At 30.8% G+C, this 20,440-nt stretch overlaps 2 protein-coding genes across 4 annotated transcripts; both read left to right on the top strand.

Annotated features, from left to right (window-relative positions):
* The first annotated feature begins 4,637 nt into the window (after nucleotides 1-4,637).
* On the top strand, nucleotides 4,638-8,954 carry LOC107886238 (zinc finger BED domain-containing protein DAYSLEEPER). Of its 3 annotated transcripts, XM_016810117.2 has the most exons (5): nucleotides 4,638-4,980; nucleotides 6,418-6,592; nucleotides 8,281-8,406; nucleotides 8,495-8,580; nucleotides 8,702-8,954. In XM_016810117.2, exons 2-4 carry the CDS (start codon nucleotides 6,430-6,432, stop codon nucleotides 8,578-8,580), a joined length of 375 nt encoding a protein of 124 aa, XP_016665606.1. In that variant the 5' UTR covers nucleotides 4,638-4,980; nucleotides 6,418-6,429; the 3' UTR covers nucleotides 8,702-8,954. The 3 variants fall into 3 exon arrangements, with proteins under 3 accessions (XP_016665606.1, XP_016665604.1, XP_016665605.1); XM_016810115.2 differs by having other exon boundaries at nucleotides 4,656-4,980; nucleotides 6,418-8,406; nucleotides 8,502-8,580; XM_016810116.2 differs by having other exon boundaries at nucleotides 4,656-4,980; nucleotides 6,418-8,406.
* A 1,087-nt stretch (nucleotides 8,955-10,041) lies between these two features.
* On the top strand, nucleotides 10,042-14,603 carry LOC107886239 (F-box/LRR-repeat protein At5g63520). Its single transcript, XM_016810118.2, has 10 exons — nucleotides 10,042-10,348; nucleotides 10,454-10,561; nucleotides 10,648-10,740; nucleotides 10,851-10,967; nucleotides 11,100-11,201; nucleotides 11,293-11,332; nucleotides 11,891-12,046; nucleotides 12,592-12,773; nucleotides 13,039-13,157; nucleotides 14,028-14,603. Exons 1-10 carry the CDS (start codon nucleotides 10,121-10,123, stop codon nucleotides 14,476-14,478), a joined length of 1,596 nt encoding a protein of 531 aa, XP_016665607.2. The 5' UTR covers nucleotides 10,042-10,120; the 3' UTR covers nucleotides 14,479-14,603.
* Nucleotides 14,604-20,440: the final 5,837 nt, after the last annotated feature.

Genomic DNA, 20,440 nt, shown 5'->3' with positions numbered 1-20,440 from the left:
AAATCATCAAAAATTTTACCAAGAGTAAAATCGTCAAAATTTTATTGAAGGTAAAATAGAGATGAGAAAATTGTTTAATATAGAATATTAAATTTTATTTTGGAAAATAGAAAGACGGAATCAAATTGGATCACATTACAAAGTACCAGGTCAAAAAGCCCAGGAAGAACTCGTATTTGACCCGATGTGAGAGAGGCTCAAAACACCTCATATAACACGAAGAGGGCGATAAACCTAGTAGGAATACTAGGATGTGCCGCCTACCCCACTCCTACTCTAAGTAGGAAGTTGTTTTTCTATTTGAAATAAACCACTACAACTCAACAAAAGTTCTACCTTCTCTTCTTATAAATATATGGCAGCGATAGAGAATTAAACATAACTTTAAGAGATTGTTACTTTACTAAAAAAATAGTGAAATTTTAGTTTAAACTATTAAATATATTTTTCCAGATTAACAATTTTACCAGTTTCTATTAAAGAAGAAAGGATTTTCATTTCACCCCAAATAAAATAGAGAAAACCTTTTCTAGTCTCGTGTTCTGATTCAATTGATTTGATCCCACACTTGAAGCAATTCGTGGTACGAGAATAGCGAAGAAGATCGTTTGGTTGAAAGTCATGAACAACGAACATCTGTTAAGCCAAAAACACAAGTATGAATTCAGTTAGGGTTTATTGCTATAAATATCACAAACTGGGTCGATTTTTAAAATTTTAATTTTTTACTGTGCAAGAAAACCGTTTTCAAATTGGATTTTTTCCAACAATGCATATAATACTATAAGGATGCCAAGGGATGCCACATAGAATGTCAATGTATTTAAATGTTTAATTTGTTTTAATGTTAAGGTAAGTTAAGTTAATTTCATATAGACTTACTAATCATTCAATATGCATACTCCGTTACCTCCTTTTTTCCTTGTAGGTTACCAACTTGCAAATCGTGTCTACCAGATCGTCGAGAAGCTCACACTATCTCGTTATTAATTCGGTAGTTTTTTTAATCGTTTTAAAAGCTTGATTTTATGGTATGTATATTGGTGTTAAGTAATTGTTAACTTCGGATGTTGACATAACTTGAAATGTATCTTATGCTTGACTTTGGCGATGTTAATGTTTAATGTAAATGGTGTGTTTTTGGAAAATATCGTTGAATTATGAATGAAACTTAACATGTCTTGTTTGAACTTTTTAAGTAGAAATCATTTGATATAGGAAATTTAGTGCATTGCATGTGATGTCACGACATTACACCCTGAATGTGGCGACATTGACTATATTTTATTTTGAAAACTTTGCAATATGGTCCTCGATTAGGGAAACTTGTCTTCGATCTTCAATGTCACGACACCAAAATCTGGAAGTCGTAACATTGACCTTAAATATTTGAAAAACTTCGCATATTAACTCTTGTTTGATTTAAGGATGGTAGCAAGCTTTTATAAGCTCGTGTAAGACCCGATAATGAATGAATATTGTACTTATCCTTTATAATGCATATATTTATTGGTATAATGATTCGAATTGAATGTTATATGATTGTGGTTGCTTCGACAGCAAGTGAAGCATTCCGAAACTCAATCTTGATGATCAAGTCGGGTGAGGGGGTGTTACAAGCTTCACGGTTTCTAAAAAAACCTCTAGGAATGGGGTGAATACCCAATAATAGAAATATTTGATTGAGGAAAATTATAAATTTTGAAGATTTTTCAAGAACTAGAGCGGTACAAACCATGGAGAAGATAAATTTGTTAACTATTGCCAAATTTATGTTACCTTATGTGAAAAGCATTGTCCTTGAGTTTTATGCCCACTTAAAGAAGGACATTACTGACAAAGATTCTAGAAACTACATGAAAGTTTATTTTAGGAGACAATATTTTGATTTTAATCCCTTAATTATTTATGACTTTTTGGGTATTTCTAAATAGAAATATGAGTTGGATGTTGATTGGAATAAAATCTTTATTATTCTAACTAGAGGAGTTCAAAAAACATGGAGCAAACAGAATGGGATGCCAAGTTAGAGCTTAAGCAACTTTTATGTTGCATTGTACAAGTTAGCCATGTGCAACTAGATGCCAACTTCCCATGATGCCTTTGTTGGAAACGTATTTGCTCTTCTACTCTTCAAAGTTGGAAATGAGATTTGAGTAAAATTTAGGCTCTATTATTTTTAATCAAATTATTAAGCCTGCTGGGATAGATGATGAGAGGTTAAAGTTACCCTTTCCCTTATTGATTTAACAATTGAAGTACAATGTCAAAGTTAACACTAGGAGTTATGTGAATGACACTATCTTAAGTAGAGGTCTAGTTATTGCGGAAGCTAAAAATGAACCTATTAGTAAGGAAGTAGAAGTGCCCACCTTGGGTTCCACAAATACACTGGCATGTGAACAAGAAGTTTAGAACTTGAAAAAACTTAAGAGCTGAATTAGACTTTCTCAACTCTTTTCTACTTAGAATCAACAAAATAATGGTTGACGTGCTACAATATATTCCTAACTTGGAGGTTGAAAATCCTTAATCACCCACTTAATATTTTTGTTAAAAATGGGGAGTAGGATATATAGGGAGCGTTTCTTTGAGGGGTTTCTATTGTTAAGGGGAGTTATTATGATTTGTTTTTGTTTTTCAACTTGAACATGATTATTGGTTATTTTGGTTTAAGCTTGTAAGAGAAATTTGAAAATTAGTTTGTTTTGCTTATTCTAATCTCTCATTTATTTTACTTGTAATTATTTTTGTTGCCTGTTATGTTTTATAAAAAATGTTAAAGGGGAAGATTGTTAGAATATATGTTGAGCAAATTGTTGTGGTTGGTTTTTTACCAACATAAAAGACCGCAATAGTCTAGCATAACATGGAGTTTTTAGTTAGCAGTTTTTGACATTATATTTCAAAATATTCTATCTTGTAAATCATAGAAAAATATGTACTTAGGCTTGCATAAAGTATTGTGAGAAGACTTCTTAAGTTACTAGAAGATAATGGACATAAGAAAATTGTGTTTCCATCAAATACTATAAAGGCCGAAACAAGAAAAGAGTCATTTTTATTTGAAGAGTTGGTTGTTATCTTGAAAAGAAGATAAAGTAAATGGACCGACATCTTTAAATGAAGGATAGACCTCACTTTTGATTTGATGGTAAGGGATAATGATAAGCTTAAAAATTTTTAACATAGAATTGATTGATTTTGATGTAGAGATTATAGAGAGAATATTGCTAAGTGGTAAACCTATTCATTTGGGAACTAGTTAAGTCAACAATATATCATCTTTGAATGATATGTTAGAATCAAACTAAGATTTGCAAAGGTGAGATTGCAAGTTTTTTTTTTTGATAAAAGGTGAGACTGCAACTTGAATGAAGGGTTTGGGCTTAAATCATCAAGTTCTTTATCTTCTGTGAATTTTAGTGGATTGATTCTCTAAGCCAAACTCTAGAGACATGGGTTGCATTTGAACTGCATAAATAATTCTTGTGTGCTCGATTTTATTATTGTTGTTTTACTTGTTATGGCCACAACTTTCCCCACAATTGAGCCAAACATATACTCATTCCCTATTGCTTTTCACCATTAACCTTTTTTACTTAACCTAATAGAGTGAATATCTCCTTCAATATACTATTTTCTTCTGTGTGTGCTCATAGAAACAAGAATGTCATATACAAAAAAAATTTGTAATTGTTAGATTTAATTGACCGATGTTTTACCCTATGAATCAAGCTAGATTGAACAACATAAGAAATACAAATAACTTAAACTATTTTTGTGGTTTAAAGTCTTTTTATTACACATGTTAATTTTTAGTTTAAAGCAAGTAATTTTCATAAAAATAATTCATTATAAATGAGAATTTATTGAACATTTATATCTTTGATTGTATAGAGCATTCAACATATAATATTAGACTTATTTAAATCCATTACATTTCTAAAATTTATACCCAATATCACTAAATTATTAGTAAGTTTATGTTTTGGTCATTTAACTTCAAAAATTATAAAATATCACTAAATTATTTAGAAGTTTTCATTTAAGTCACCAAGCTATTAAAATTGTTGTTATATAGCCTTTTTTGTTCACACCTCCTATACCAATCGAAAGCTCTCATTCCCTTTTTTTTCTACAATTCATCTTTTTTCCTAAAACAACTTTAAACATCATAAATTTGCAAACTACAATTTAAACAATTTTCTTCTCCAATCTCCAGCATTGATTGACAGATTAACTTGGATCCACAATATTAATTGTCGAATTGTCGCTTAGAGCTCACTAGCCCAACTTAAAAAAAAAAAACTTAGTGCCCAGTTATTGAAATAAAAATTTCTAAATAATTTAGTAACTTAATAAAAACTTTCGGGTAGCTCAGAGATAAAAAAGTAAGCATACTTAGAGGTGTGCATGGGTCGGGCGGCCCGGCCCGACCCGAAGGCCCGGCCGAAAAATGGGAGGGTTTGGGTAAAAATATAGGCCCAAAAAATAGGCTTGGACAAAAAATGAGGCCTGTTTAAAAAATGGGCCGGGCCTCGGGTAAGATTTTTTTGGCCCGGGCCCGACCCGGCCCGGCCCGAATTTATATTAAATTATTTTTAATCATTTTTTATTTTTAACTTTACTCTTTTAACTTTACTTATATTTTTTCCACTTTCATTTTGTCAGTTAGTGCTGCTGCCTTCCTCCCTTTTTTCCCATTTTCAAAACCTAAATCCCTAGCTCACACCACCTCCACCAATCCACCGATCCATCGATCCAGTGTCTGTTGGCCACCTCCAGCTAGCCTCAAGCTCAGCTCAACTTCTTCATTTTTGTTTCTTCATTTGTAGTCTCGGTAGCCAATCTCGGTGCTCCCTAAAGTTTGGTCCTTACTCCTTAGTCCTTACTAAGGCTCCCCATAGGCCTATACCACTGGCTGCTGCTGTTGAAGACTGCTGCTGTGCCTTTATCGCAGAAAGCCCCTTCTTCACGGTAAGCTTCTTCTTCTTCTTCTTCTTTACTGCTGCATCTTCTTCTTCACTGCTGCATCTTCTTCTTGCAGGTTTTTGACAGTGCAAAAATAATACAAAAATGAAACGTGTATATAAACTCTTAATTATATAAACTATCTTAGGGTTTAAATTATTTAATTTAATTTAATGAGTTGAAATTGTGACAATTTCATAAATTAATAAACAAAATACATGTGTACACAAAAGAAAGATTTTGTTAATTTCGTCACCTGTTTATTTTTTTCGTCTTAGAATTTATACATTTTATAAATTAATAAGTTTAGCTTTAAATATTTATTAATTTATGTTGGCTCTAAAAATTCAAAGAAAAAGTTAAATTAACTATATCAGTTCATCACCATGCTCCTTCTCAACTTATCCCACAAACCTGAGTTAATTTTAAATGTCTATTTTAAATTGGGGAAAAACTGAGGTAGAGGCAAAATCAATTGCTTCAAACGACGCCATTACTGTTTTTTAGATGTGGTGGCATTAAGGGGCTAAGACCATCAGATCATAACGTTGTGTATAAGAATAGAAAAAATGTTGGAAGAAGGTTATGCCATCAAATTCCCAAATTTTGATTGGTAGAAATAATGTCAACAAGATGCTAGACTGATGTTTAAAGATGTTGATCCATAAAATAGGGATGATTATTTAATTTCAACCACTGAAACCAAGCATCATCAATGCTACTTAATTATATAAACTATCTTAGGGTTTAAATTAAATTTTATTACAATAATTAATTTGTTTAACTCTGAAAATAAAGAAAAATTATAACTTACATTTTGCATGCATTTTGATGTTTTATTATTATTATTATTTAATGGAGTGTTTGACGAAATTGATTTGTCACGTAATTTTTTCCGTTAGGATACATTAGTAGATTTGTGAGTGAAATGTCCTTCATCATGATATCGATGTTTTCCTTTTCTTTTCAATTAAAAAAAATCCAATCATATGGGACTTTAGTAAATCTTCTAATTAAGCTTCAATTTAACTAAGGAGCATTCCAAATGATAAGTGTATTTACTGGATTATGCTATATTCAACCTTAATCTTATAACCAATGTAATGATACTTATTATTATAATAATAATGCATGTGGAATTGTGGATTAATTTACTCCTGTCGATGCATGCTTCTGTTATGTTTCTGTATTTACTATTTTTTAAGCTTTATATTTTATTTCAATTGTATTTTAATTTTTAAATCAACATTCAAAATTCTTTTAAATAAAATTTCAAAACATAAAATTTTAATTTAGAACTAAATAAGTTAATAAACTTTAATTTATATTTAAATAAAAAGCTTTAAATTAAATTGTCTTCGTATGAAAATTATAAATTGTATCATAATTATCAGATATTTTTAGTATGAAATTTAATTATCTTTTGGTCTATTTGGATTTTAGGACTTAATTTTTATGACTATGGCTAGTTCGAACAGTCCTATACCTGTGGATGATGGGTTTAATGAGTATGAAAGTGCTGCTAAACGTCAAAAGTCTACCACTTCAAAGGTGTGGGATGAAATGACAAAGCTTGAATGCGAGAACAAAAATGAATTGAAGGCACAATGTAATCACTGTAAGACTATCTTCTCTGCTAAATCTTCTAGTGGAACTTCTCATTTAAGACGTCATCTAAATAGTTGTTTGAAAAAAGTTAGTAAGGATATCACTCAATACACCATAGCCACTCAACCATCATTAGGAGGTGTTCCATTTATAAAAAACTACAAGTTTGATGCTGATGAGTGCCGTCAAGCTGTTTCTACTTTTCTTGTGTGTGGCAAGCATTCATTTAGGACAGTTGAAGAACCGGGATTTAGACACATGATGAGAATTGCTAGTCCTAATTTTAAGAATATAAGTAGATATACAGCTGCTAGGGATGTCCTAATGTATTATGCAAAAGAGAGAGATCGTGTTAAAGAAGAGTTGGCTAAAGCACCTGGTTTAATTTGTCTAACTTCCGATAATTGGAACTCGGAGCATACTAATGATGAATATATTTGCATTACTGCTCATTGGGTTGACAAAGATTGGAAGCTACAAAAGAGAATCATAAGGTTTAGAGCTTTATTTCCTCCGTATGATGGTTTGAACATAGCGGATGAACTTGTTTTATGTTTATCTCAATGGGGTATAGACAAAAAAATTTTTAGCATCACTTTGGATAATGCTTCTTATAATGATGTTATGGTTTCTTGTCTTAAAAATCGTTTTCGTGCAAACCGAGCTATTTTGTGTGATGGTGCTTTTTTCAAGTTAGATGTTGTGCACATATATTGAATCTTATAGTTAAAGCTGGTTTGGAACTTGCTGATGATGTTGTTAGTAAGATTTGAAATGGAATTAAGTACATAAAAAAGTCAGGAATTCGTAGGAAAAGATTTTATGATGTGGCCGACAAAAGTTTTCATTTGAATGTGACCAAAAAGTTGCGTCAAGATGTGTGTGTGAGATGGAATTCTACTTATTTGATGCTTGAATCTTCTCTTTACTATAAAGATGTGCTAGATTATTGGGGCCAAAGAGATAAAGATTATCAAATATTTGCACTTTCTAACAAGGAGTGGAGAAATGTTGCTATTCTTTGCAAATTTTTGAAAGTCTTTTATGATGTAATTTGTATTTTTTCTGGTTCTAATTATCCAACGGCTAATCTTTATTTTAGAGGGGTTTGGAAGGTTCACAAGCTCTTGCTTGATACAGTTAAAGGTCCTCATTCGTTTTTAACTCCAATGGTTAAGCAAATGCAAGAGAAATTTAATAAATATTGGGCTGAGTATTCATTGATATTGTCATGTGCTGCAATTTTAGATCCTCGTTACAAGTTGAATTATGTGCAGTATTGCTTTACTACAATCTATGGTATTCATGCTTTAGATTTTGTTGAAACCATTCTTAGCAATCTTAGACTCTTGTTTAACGAGTATGTTAAGAGATTTAAATCCACGTCTTCCTCTTTGGCTGGGAGTTCTAATGTTTCAGATAAAAATCCTGTTGATTCTAGTTTGGATGAACACAATGTTAATAGTGTTGATTTTGGTTTTGGGGGAGATTTTGATGAGAGTGATGACTATAAACGGTATTTAAATGAATCTAGCACTATGAGTGAAAAGTCACAGTTGGACATTTATTTGGAAGAACCGGCGCTTGAGTTGAATAGTCAAATAGATGTTTTGGATTATTGGAGCAAAAGTTCAGTTCGATATAATGAGCTTTCATTATTGGCTCGTGATCTTTTGGCAATTCCAATATCGACTGTAGCTTCCGAATCGGCTTTTAGCATGGGTAAGAAAGTTATCACACCTTTGAGGAGTTCACTTAAGCAAAAAACGGTTCAAGCCGTTGTTTGCTTGGATGATTGGATGCGAGCTAAGGGATTTTCAATAGGTAATTATTACTCTCGTTTTATTGTTGTAATTTTATATTATTTTTTATCAGTTTGATTATCTAATTATTTATTTTTATTTCATGTTAGAAATTAGTTGCAAGAATGATGATGACGATGAAGACGATGAGGATGATGAGGACGATGAGGATGATGTTTCTTCAATTGCTTTTTAGGTTATCTTTCTTTCTAATTGTTGATAATTTAATTTAGCTTATAATTTATAGTTTGTTATAAAATTAAATATATTGATTGGTTAATGTGTAGATATTCTGGTTGGTTGATTATATTTTGCAGGTTTTTGGTGTTGTTTTGGTGTTGTTGGTGATGCTGTTCTCACTGCTGCTGTTTAGTGCTGTTTTTTTGTGCTATTTTGTTGCTGTTTCGGAGCTGTTTTGATGCTATTTTGGTGCTATTTTAGTGCTACTTTTGTGGTGTTTTATTGTTCTTTTGCAGCTATTTATTATGTTATCTGTTGTCATTTTTAATATTATTTCGATGTTGTAAAACTTTTATTTTATTATTAATTTGGTTATTATTTTAGTTCTAATTTGTTTCAATTTTAATATGACCAATTTTTTATTTTATTTCTAATTTGTATATTGTTTTAAGAAGGCCACCAACAGCCCACTTGAGGAATGATTAGTTTGCGTCAATTGCGTGTATTTGTTATGTGCGGCATGTTTAAGCATTGACTTATAAAACTCGATTTGTTTAACTTATAATAATTAAAACAAGTTAAATTCACTAATTTGCTACCAAGTATACTCGTTTCTCTTTCATTTTGATATTTAAAATATTTTATTTATTTATTTTTTATCATCATTAAAAGAAAATTGGTAATTGTTTTAGGTAATTTAGACAAGAAACACACGCTACATATCATTCTTTTAGCACATGTGTATATAATTTTTTTATAAAATATATATTGTTCTAAATTAGCTAAAAAACAATTTTAAAACATTATAAAAAAGAAAAATAAATAATATAAATAATTAAGATACATTTTAAAAGTTTATAAAAATAGGGATAAATGTATAAAAATAAAATATATCATATGTAAAATATCTAAAATATAAAAAAAATTATCAAATAAACAAGTCTCATTTTTTATTTGTTTTTTGTTTTAATATTTTAAATGAATTTGATTTATTATATTTTTAAAATTTTTATTTAATGAAATAAGAAAAAAAATTAATATTAGTCGGGCCGGGCCGGGCTCGGGCCTATCAATTTTGTTTCGGGCCGGGCTTGGACAATTTTTCATGCCCATATTTCGGGCCGGGCCCGGGCCTAGAAAACGGGCCGAAATTTTTTTATGGGCCCGGCCCATGCACACCTCTAAGCATACTATACTATGTTTAATATGAATATTAATTTTTACATATATTTTAATATATATGCTAACAATAAACAAATACAGTTGATAATATTTATTCACTCTATAATATATTTTTAGCAAAAGAAAAAATAATTCTCCCTTATTTTAAAATTATTTTGCCATTCTTCTACTTTCAAATTTAAAATTTCACTGTTTTCTTTATTTTATATTTAACTATTATATAATACATATTAACCATAAACTTTTTCCTTATTTTTAATTAATTAAATAAACGAAAAAGGAAACTATGAAATAAAGTAGAATGAAACTGAAGCCCAGAAATCAAGAAAGACTTGAAAAGAGCTGTTGAGAGTGTTCCTTTGCTTAAGCCTTCAATGGCGAATAAGAACCGATCATCACCTTCTCCAACAACACCCAAACTCATGGAAACCAATGGGTTTTCTCTAATGAACGAGGATCTTCTTCGAAACATACTTTCAAGGCTACCTGCCACCTCTTTCGCTTCCGCTGCCACCGTCTCTAAGACTTGGAACGCTGCTTGCTGTCATATCCTCTCTCGCCCTAAGTTCTCCTCCGCCATCTCCCTCAAGCCTTTGCCTCTTGTATCTTTCTCTCTACCTTTTTCTTTTAATGCCTAATTCGAAGGGGAAAAAAGGAAACTTTTCTTAGTATTCTTTTGCTGATTTTTGTTGTATATATTTGAATAGGTTGCTTTACAAGAAGTTTTTGACAAGGTTATGTCAGAACCAATTCGACCTCATTTTGCTATTGCAAGTGTTGGTCCTGGGTTTGAAATCAAAGATGTTCTGCAATTTGTATGAATTCTAAAAACCTCTCTTTATCTTCCCTAATGGGTTGAAGTTAATTTTCTTTAAAATTCTAACTTGTGTTTATTGGGCAGATGGTAGAAAAAGTGGGATCAAGAACTCCGATTATTGTTTCTTCTGTTAAAGGAATTCTTGGACGAGATGCACTTTCTCATGAATTTAGAGAGGCTTGTTCTTCTTTTATGATTTTTTATTTTAAGTATTCCTACTCTATTACCATTGTGATGCTTAAGTTTTTATGTTTTTGTTTTCAAATTCTGGTTTTATAAAATGTCAGGTTAAGTGGATTGATGGTAATATTGATGAAGTTCCTGTAAATACTGGCATCGTATTGACTGTTGGATTTGTTCCGGGACTCAAAGTCGATGTGATCCCTCTTTTAGGACAGAGGAAGGTGAAATTTTAATCTGTTACTGAAACAATAATATAATGAAAGAAGCCTAATGTTGCTGAACATTATTTACTTGTTTGTTAGTTTCAATTTATAAAAGGAAAACTAACATGGAGAACTTTGCTGTTATATTAGGCACCTCAAGGGTCAATGACTGACAAGTTCGTGCAGGATATTAAGTCTTACACATCCTCTATGTCAGGTTGCACATCACCGCAGGCGATTATAATGATCGGAGTAAGTTGCCATGTTTGTTGTGTGTCCTCTTCCACTACAAGTTAGGGTCTCTTACTTGGTTGTGCTTTGATGTGGCTTCTTGATTTTGTAGGATGGAAGTGTTGACCAGAAACCTATTCTTGAAAAGTTAGGCAAGTTTTTTTTCCATTTCCCCTATTTTTATTTTTCATTTTGCTTTTTGATAGAACAAAATTGTTCATCCATCTGATAGCTTGAACTGATTGTAAGCATAGGGGAACTAACTATTTAGACCATCTATGCATCAGAAATTCAAAAGATTCCACTCTAATGTACCTATTGTTTCTTTCCAAGCACAACTATTCCTTTTGAATCTGAATGGGAACGTGCAATTAAGAAAATATTGCCTAAACTCTGGCCCAGATTTCCATCAAATTTATATTCTTAATGAGAAAATAATAATCACTCATCTACATTCTAGTCTTAGTGGCACAAACACGTGCTCAAAGTGTTTGTTCAACATATGGAGTGGAACATATCAATGTTGGGTCAATCATATATACATGATCAATGACCTCTATGATAATTCCTTCTCACCTCTTCCAAGCTCCCAAGTACGTAGGACCTAGGTGGTTGTTAGATTAGTTCTAGCTCTATTTTCCCTCTTTTCATGTTATTCAGAAAATTTGCACATGATTTATTATACTCTTTGATAATCTTGTCCATCTCAGATTATGCTATGTCTATGGAAACAATCATTGTGGGTGATGAGAGAGGTCAGTTTGTGTACAGAAGTAGTGATGTCTCAAGAAATGTCAGCACTAATAAAAAACACTCTCCTGATGCTGTTGCTCTTGTATTTGCGAGAGATAGAAACAAAGCCTGTGGTAACTATTCCTACGTTATGTATTTATTTATTTTTCTCAAATTTTATGAAGCTTATTAACTGTTTTAATTGTCACACGTGCATAATTTTCCTTTTTCAAGTGTAATAGGTGAAGATAGTTGTTCTCATTCCTGAGAAAGTCCATATAAACTGTATTACATTTCAATCCTTACTCCTTTCCATCCTTCGTATTGAGAAAAGCCTAAGGACTTGTTCTTGGTTCTTCTTGTCATTGGTTACATCGTATAGGCTTTGCTTGGTAAGGTGGAAAGAAAGATGGAAAGATGGAAAATTGGAGTGAAGTAGAAAAATGGAAAATATATATTTTCTTTTCATTGGGGTGCTTGGTAGGAAATATTGAAAAATGGAAAGAAAAAAGTAATCTCTTTTCCATCCATTGCTTTGTGAAGCTGAAATTGAGTAAAGAAAATGAAAATTTCTAAAAATGCATTTTCTTGTAAATATGCACACATAACTTCTTTGTCATTTTCTCTCCTCTTTTCATCCCAATTTGGTAGCCTATGCTGATGTGTGTTAAATTGTCAGGTATAGGGAATATTGAATTTCATTTTGCACTGTCAAAGGGTGTCTCAGCAATTGGACCAAGGCTTAAGGCAGCTTCTGTTAGAGTGCAAGACTCTTATACTGTCACCTGGCTCACTGCCAGAAGAGAAGGACAGCAGGAGATTCTTGATGGTCAACAGATGCTGGAAGATATTGATAATGAGGTATGTCAATGTGCTTCTGTGTATATAAGAAAGCATGAGCTTTATAGAAATATTTAAAATATGCGGTTGCAATGCGAACTGACTGTTTAATGTAAATATTTTGTGCTCCTAATTGATTCTTTTGTCTTGAAGCCTACACCCATTCTACCAATGTTTTGATCCATTGTGTTGATACCATATCAAAAAGATTCATGTGCTTATGAGCACTGCTTATTCTTTATGATTCATCCATACTCAAACTTTTTCAAGTGAAAATAAATGGCAGATGGAAAATAATATGGACTGTGTTGATCTTTACATTGGGGTTACAAGGCGACGGAACTGTTCTGTTGGCTCAGATAAGCCTAGGATGATGACAACCTTGGCACTCCATGGAATTGAAGGGTAAGATATGAAACATTTTCCCCATTTTTGTTTGGTTTCACAGAAAATATGGCATGCATGCCAGGGGCTAGGTTGTATGGGTTGCACTCCCAGACACCTGTATGTGTACAAACACACTACATAATTGTCATGTTCAGCAATCAAACCTTCTTGTTGTGTACCTTTTCTCTCTCCACAGTTAACCTGTCCTCTTGAGTATATATTTGCTATCTACATAATTGTCATGTTAGTTGCTGGAACAAATTGAGTTGTAGAGCTAGGTGTATAGTTGCCGACTTACTTATGGTAGTTAGCCACTCATCTGCTGCATTCATAGACTTATTAGAGATGAACTTGCTTAAATGGTGAAGGTTTAAGGAATATTGGGGCCCTTTGCTATACTTTCTGTTGTATGATACTTGGTGTTTGTTTATGAATTACAAGTGAGCCGGTTATTCTTCTTTACTTGCAATAAGAGCATTTGCTTTCGGATTAGTTGATACTTTCACTGTTTGGTGCAAGTCAATTAGAATACAGTGCGTACAGTAAATTATTTTTCCGAGCTATTAATAATGGCATTTGGTTAACCATACATTGTAATAGGATCTGTCTCTTCAAAAATCAATGTCATTCTAAGGTCAATGATGTGTAGGGCCATTGATCAACAAAACTTCAATATCATTCTTCTGTTTTCGTTTTTCTGGCCAACCATAGTGATGCACAAGAACCATTTTTCATACTACAGTGGTAAAAACTTAGTCTAATAGTTGTTTTTACTTCTCTCTGTATCACACGTGGCTGCAAATAAAACTTAGGCAAGGATTGCATTTGTACACATTCATTTACTTTCCTTTTTTATTTTAATCAAACGGATTAAATGTTGTTCAACAGAGGAGATTCAGAGTACCTTTATGTTGATGGTGTTGGTATCAGAACTGGTGACTATTTTCAGTTTTACCATTCGGATCCAAAGACTGCATTATCTTCAAGCAGAAGTGTCTCCTCAACCCTTAGAAAATTGAAGTTGGATTGGGATTCCAAAAGCAGCCTCAGCAAAAGCACAATTATCAATGCCGTTGATAAGAAGGAAGCTTTTGGAGGTTTTATCTTTTCATGCCTTGGACGTGGGGAATCATTCTTCGGTCAACTTAATGTTGATAGTTCCCCATTCTTGGATAACTTTCCTGGGGTTCCAGTAGCCGGAACATTTTGCGGTGGGGAAATTGGGCGTGGCTGTACAAGCTTAACTGCAAATGGAGATGAAGGCGGCTCTGCTCGTTGTCATCTACATGCCTATAGCACCGTTTATCTTGTAATGTCGTATACACCTCCAGAGCATTAAAAGTTACCCATTCTAAGTTTTTGGGGTCAAAAAGTGCATAACAAAGCCAACAACCTTGTGAAAAAACTAGATCTTTGTAGACATTTTCATGTTCTGTCAGCAATAAAGACTGCCATTTTCTTTCATGTGTTTTTGGGTTAAATTGTTGTACTGATTTGAAAATTGTTATTGAGAAATGAGGGGAAGAAGCTGAGTAGAGTCCATTGACATAGGTGTAGATTTTCTTTTTCTATAAATTTGCATGAACATAACAATGAAAATATGTTACTTGTGCGGTCTGATAAACATAATTCAACTAGAGATTTTTTTAATCCATAAAATCAGATTAAACTGATAAAAACTGATACAAATTTCGTTGCGTTGACAAGAAGACCAAATAAAATTGCAGACAACGATGGTAGTCAAGCCAACATAAAATCCGATGCAGCTTCAGCTTTAAGGACGGATATAATTTGCTCTAACTTGAAACAAAAATAAATCACTAAATACTCAAATTCAAGTAACATTTTTCACCTCGTAAGTTTGAATTTTGCAGTTTAATACGGGATATTGTTTCACTTTTCACATATGAGGCAGGGGCGGAGTCAGAAAATTTGTTTAGGATTCGAAATTAAATTGTAGTTTTTACGATAGTAAAAATGGAATTTTATTATTTTAATGGCCTATATCTTTAAAATTTTTGAAGGATTAAATCAATTCTTTTTATCATTTTTAAGGGTGAACAAAGTGTAATTTTCTCTTTATTAATTTAAAATTTAAAAAATTTTAAAGAACCTAAATGGTTTAGGGGGCTAAAACTCTTACTGACCTCATCTACGCCCTTGAGCTTAGGTTGTGGAAGATGAAAGATGAAGGACAATTGCCACAAGAAAAGAAAATAACAATTTAATATAATATATAGAGATGAACAAGTGTTGGGTTTTAGAAAGATGTTCAAACTTTAGTTATAATATTATAATGAAAGTCTTAAATCTCAAATATAAACTATAAAACGAACATAAAAAATATAATATATATACAGAGAGAGAAAGAAAGAAAAAGAGCAATGACTAAGATGAAATTATGATCAACTTATTAAATTTTTATATAAAACTTTGTGAATATAAACTAAATCAACCAACTCTTGAATTGATTTTAGGAAATAATAATTAAAAATCTAACTTTTGAGTTGATAGAAAACACAAACCTATACAGTTTTCAAGCTATGTAGTTAATTTCATTTTGGACCACCAGCCATGGCAATGCACACTCATTACTTAAATCAAAGAATATTTAACACAAGCAAAATACAACATGAAGATTGAAAACTTGAAACATGCCAAATAAGGTATTGGCATAATTGGTAAAGACAAAGGTTTAGGTTTTAAGTATCTAATTTCAAGATTTATCATTTGCTTTTATTATATATGTGGATTTATGAGATTTATAATATGTTGTCTTCTATGAATTTTAATTTAATTAATCGATTTTAATTTAAATTGTTCTAATTTTTAATTTGCATGTATTTATATTTTTTTTACTTTGATTGTACTCAACTTACAAACTTAAAAAAAAAACATATATTTAAACAATTTAAGATTATAATTAGACTAAAATTAAAATAATATACCTAACACTCAATATTGGATTGGGAAAATATTTTTCATAATAGAGTTTCATTACTCTTAATCATTTCTTGCAATATTTATATATAATGCAGAATTCAAGATATGAAAAAATTCATAATTTTTAAATTTAGCAAATAGGCAAGAAAATATGTTTTTATTTATATATATACATATATTTATATATAATCAATACAATAATTTATACCATGCTATTTCTAATCAACTTATGACAAGGTTTAAGGACCTTATCATGAAAATTTTAACCTTCAAAACAAATAGGATAGCTCAATCTCTCAACCTTGAAAACAAGGACCCTTGGCCAAATTATTTTAAACTTATATATTCATTTTTATAATGATTGGTCAAGTGTAGTATTTAATCAATAAGTATACATAAACCAAAACACAAATTGTCACCTTAGCATTGTTAAAAAACAATGTTTTAATCAACATTTCCTTTAAAGAAAAGTTATTGGCCAAATTTAATTAAAAAAATAACTACTCAATTGATAAATAAAACTAAATTTATTACTATGACTAATTAAAATAAAATCACCCTTTCTAAAGTTGTTTAGAGGGAAAGAAAAATGATTCAAATATATTCAGAGAAAGCCTAAACCAAAGTCTAGACTAATCATATATATATATATATATATCACTAGAATCATGGCTGAAAAATTCTACCAATCAATCATATATATATATATATATATAAACTCAACATAACTTTAGCAAAATCATTCAGTATTCTTGATATCCATATAATTTGAAACGAAAGGGAAAAAAAATCATATAGGAAGAAGATAAGTAAACAAGATATTTGCATGGGATTAACTATGAGAGATCAATGTTATAATGGGGAAGGAAGTGGAGCTTCTTAACTACATACATATATTCACAATGGTTGAGATGTCAATATCTTTATTCATATATTAGATGTCAAAATTACATGGATAAGTGCTTCTAAAAAAATTTATTTATATAATAAATGAGGTTTTAAGGTTTATATATGTTTGAATATTATCTCTCAAACTTTAAACTTGAACTATTTTCTGTTCAGAAAAATTGTTTTATAAATTATTTTAATCATATTATTCATGGTTTCTATTAATTAAAAATAAATATATCATCAATTTTTTCCCCATCTTTACCGATTATACTTATAATACGAAAAAAAAATGATCTATTTATTTTCAATTAGTAGCAACATAAAATAATTTTTCCAAAGAGGATGGTTATATAAACTTTTATATTATTTTGTTTCACTGATATTTGATATAACTGCCCAATACATTTTTATTTCTCAATTTTAATAATGCGATTTTGCTATTTGATAGAATTATTATTATTTTTTTATTGTTCCGCGAGGAAAGAAAATAAATAATATATTAATGTCACAATCACAACAGTTATTTTGTGATTTTTTTTCAACTTAATTAAATAATCAAATAAAAAAACTATTCACACGTAGGAAATATTAATTTTTAGTTTGCAAAAGTTGTGGCTTTTATCTTTGTATTCTAATTTGATTAGCTTTAGTTTCTATATTTTTTGAATTGGTCACTTTTTAGTCTTTATACTTTTTTAAAATTTGATATTTTAGTCCTGACGCAAACAATAGCAATTAAATTTGTTGGGTTAAACTCAATTGCTAGCATTGTACTATGTGTATAATTATAAATTTAGTACATATTCTCCAATTGGAACATTCTAAATCCCTTTATTTTTCGAATTTTGAAATTTCAATCTTGACACAAATAATAATCTTTCAGTTGTGTTTAGTATTGCTTCTAAGAAGTACTTTTGGGACAAAAACCACTTTTGCGACAAAAAACATTCCTAAACAAGTTACTTTTTTAGAGAAAAAATGATTCTCTCAAGCCAAAAAATTGGCTCAAAATCACTTTTTTTTTAAAGTTGAAAATTTTAACTTCCCCTCAAAAGTGTTTTTTAGGGTAAAATCACATTTGAGAAGCATTCTTAAATTAGGCCTTCATCTATTAACTGAATTTTTAATAAGTAACATGTAGAAATAACAATGTGACATGGCATTACACATATGATACTATGTTTTTTGCATTAAATTTTAGAAATAACATAATTTAATTAATTTAACAGATATTATTAGAAGATGACTGGAATTTAAATTTGAAAAATATAAGAATTAAAAATAACAAACCAAAGTACATTGTTTAAATCCCTAACTTCTGTATAGTAGAAAGAGTAATAGTAGAATTTAAAACTACAATAAATTTTGCAAGTCAATTATTAAGATGGGATGCCATTTTTTATATATAACAAGGAAACACTAACTATGGGATGACATTCTTTAGATATAACGAGGAAACACTAACTTTGCCTTTTTAACTTTCCTATGTTCTAATCTAAAATCCCTTGAAATTCACTTTGATTATTTTAATTATTTAACAAAATAATTTTTTAGAGTTTCACAATTACAAATACATTACATTTTCACAAGTACGTATATATGTACGACCAACTACAATATAGATTTAAGATTCAAACTTAGGTACTCAATTATCCAAAACCTTTACCTTGACCAACAAACAAAGATCTTATTGGCATTAACAAAATATCTTTACTTTAAGCAATTAATGTAGCTAATTGTTATTAAAGATACTTAAAAAATATAAAAAAAATATATAGCTTTTGAGGTTTTAGTGTAGTTGGTTAAGGTGGAGGCCTTAGGTTCTTAAGCATCTAGATTCAAGTCCTACCATGCGCAGTTGTAATTTATGGGTCTCCAATATCATCATGTGCATATGCCATGTATGAGCTTTGTTTGGATTCTTTCAAGCTTTTCATCTGATGGACATGTATTTGTACTTGTACTGCACTTGTGAATGTACTATATTTATATTAGTAAAACTTTCAAAAAAGTATAAAATATTCTAATAATAAAGTGTTGTAGATGAGAAAGTTCTTCGGTCCACAATGGTGATTATTCATGGACATTATGCGCTAGTGGCATGGAAAGAGATGGTGAAGGCATGTGAACGTGCTAATAATGGTGGTGGAATGGTGAGAAAAGAGCTCTTGTTTGACTTGGTGATGACTTAGGTGTTCCGACATGAAGATGTTTTTCCTTATGAAAAGTGGCCTCAAGTGAGCAATTGTAACATCCCAAAATTCTTTAATTTTCAGGTATTTAATTGTGTTGTGTAGATTAATTTGGTGTAGTGGTTAAGTACTCTTTATAAGCTTGAGGTTTTGTGTTCTATTCTCTTCCATGAATTTTTATTGTTTTAATTCCCACACTTGGTTGGTCACATGTATGCCTTTTATTTTCGTTAGCTTGTTGGCAAGAATGAGTCTGATGGCTCAGTGGTAAAACCTTAGTTTATCCTTAGGTCCCAAGTTAGAATTTTGTTGTGCCTAAAAACAAAATTAATTTTTGCTCTATTTCTGTTGTTGCCGCCTAGGGTGTCAGAGTTTTGGTTAAACTCAATTGCTAAGTAATCTGGTAGGTTGATAACTAGTTTGGTAGGTTAGGATTTTATTAGATTTATTTTTTTTAAAAAATCAGAAATTATCCCTAAAATTTCTCTCCATTCTACCATCTAACTCCCCCCACTACTCCCATTCTCTGCATTTTCTATTTTTCCATTTTTATTTGTTGGTTTCCCTCTCCAACGTTTTCTTTCCTTTATTTTTCCTTTTTCCTTTTCTTTCATTTTTTGTAATTCCTCTCTTGTCGTTCCCTTTGGCTTTTTTTTTTCTATTGTCGCCTGATTTCCACAAAATTAACTAAAGATTTTACTAAGATAAGTGCACCTATCAATTAATAGTATAGCTACGATGAGCACAAATATCGTTCCTACAAAAACTAGAAGTACTAATAATTACCATTTTTATATTATTTAATCGAATAATTTGAGTGACTGATTAAAAACTAAAATTAATTAAAGAACACGACAAAGAACAAAATAGAAAAATAATCGACTAACAACCAAGAAGCAAAACAATACCCAGGAAAGAATTCACCTAGATTTCTTCTGTCGCTACCAATCTAAATTACGCAATTTATTTACTTAGTATCTTAATTAATAGAAATACCTCAATTATGCAAATATCTCTTTTGAGCATAAAAGCAGTTGACTCTAGGTTGATTAATTGAAGTTTCTTTTTAATTAAAACTCCTATTATCATATTAACCCTTGCTATGGATTCCCCTATTAGATTTGACTCTAACCCGGTAGATTTATGTCGTCCTATTTCTAGGATTGCATGCAACTCCACTAAATTACACCAGATCTACTCTTAAATAGGATCTATTCAACCTCTGATTTAAGCACATCAAACATGGATTAACAATCTAGAAATATCAAACCAAGA

Source organism: Gossypium hirsutum, chromosome A03, assembly GCF_007990345.1.
Source record: "Gossypium hirsutum isolate 1008001.06 chromosome A03, Gossypium_hirsutum_v2.1, whole genome shotgun sequence".
Lineage (NCBI taxonomy): Eukaryota > Viridiplantae > Streptophyta > Magnoliopsida > Malvales > Malvaceae > Gossypium > Gossypium hirsutum.
The sequence above is the reverse complement of the archived record's forward strand: the minus strand, read 5'-3'. Positions and strand labels throughout refer to the sequence as shown.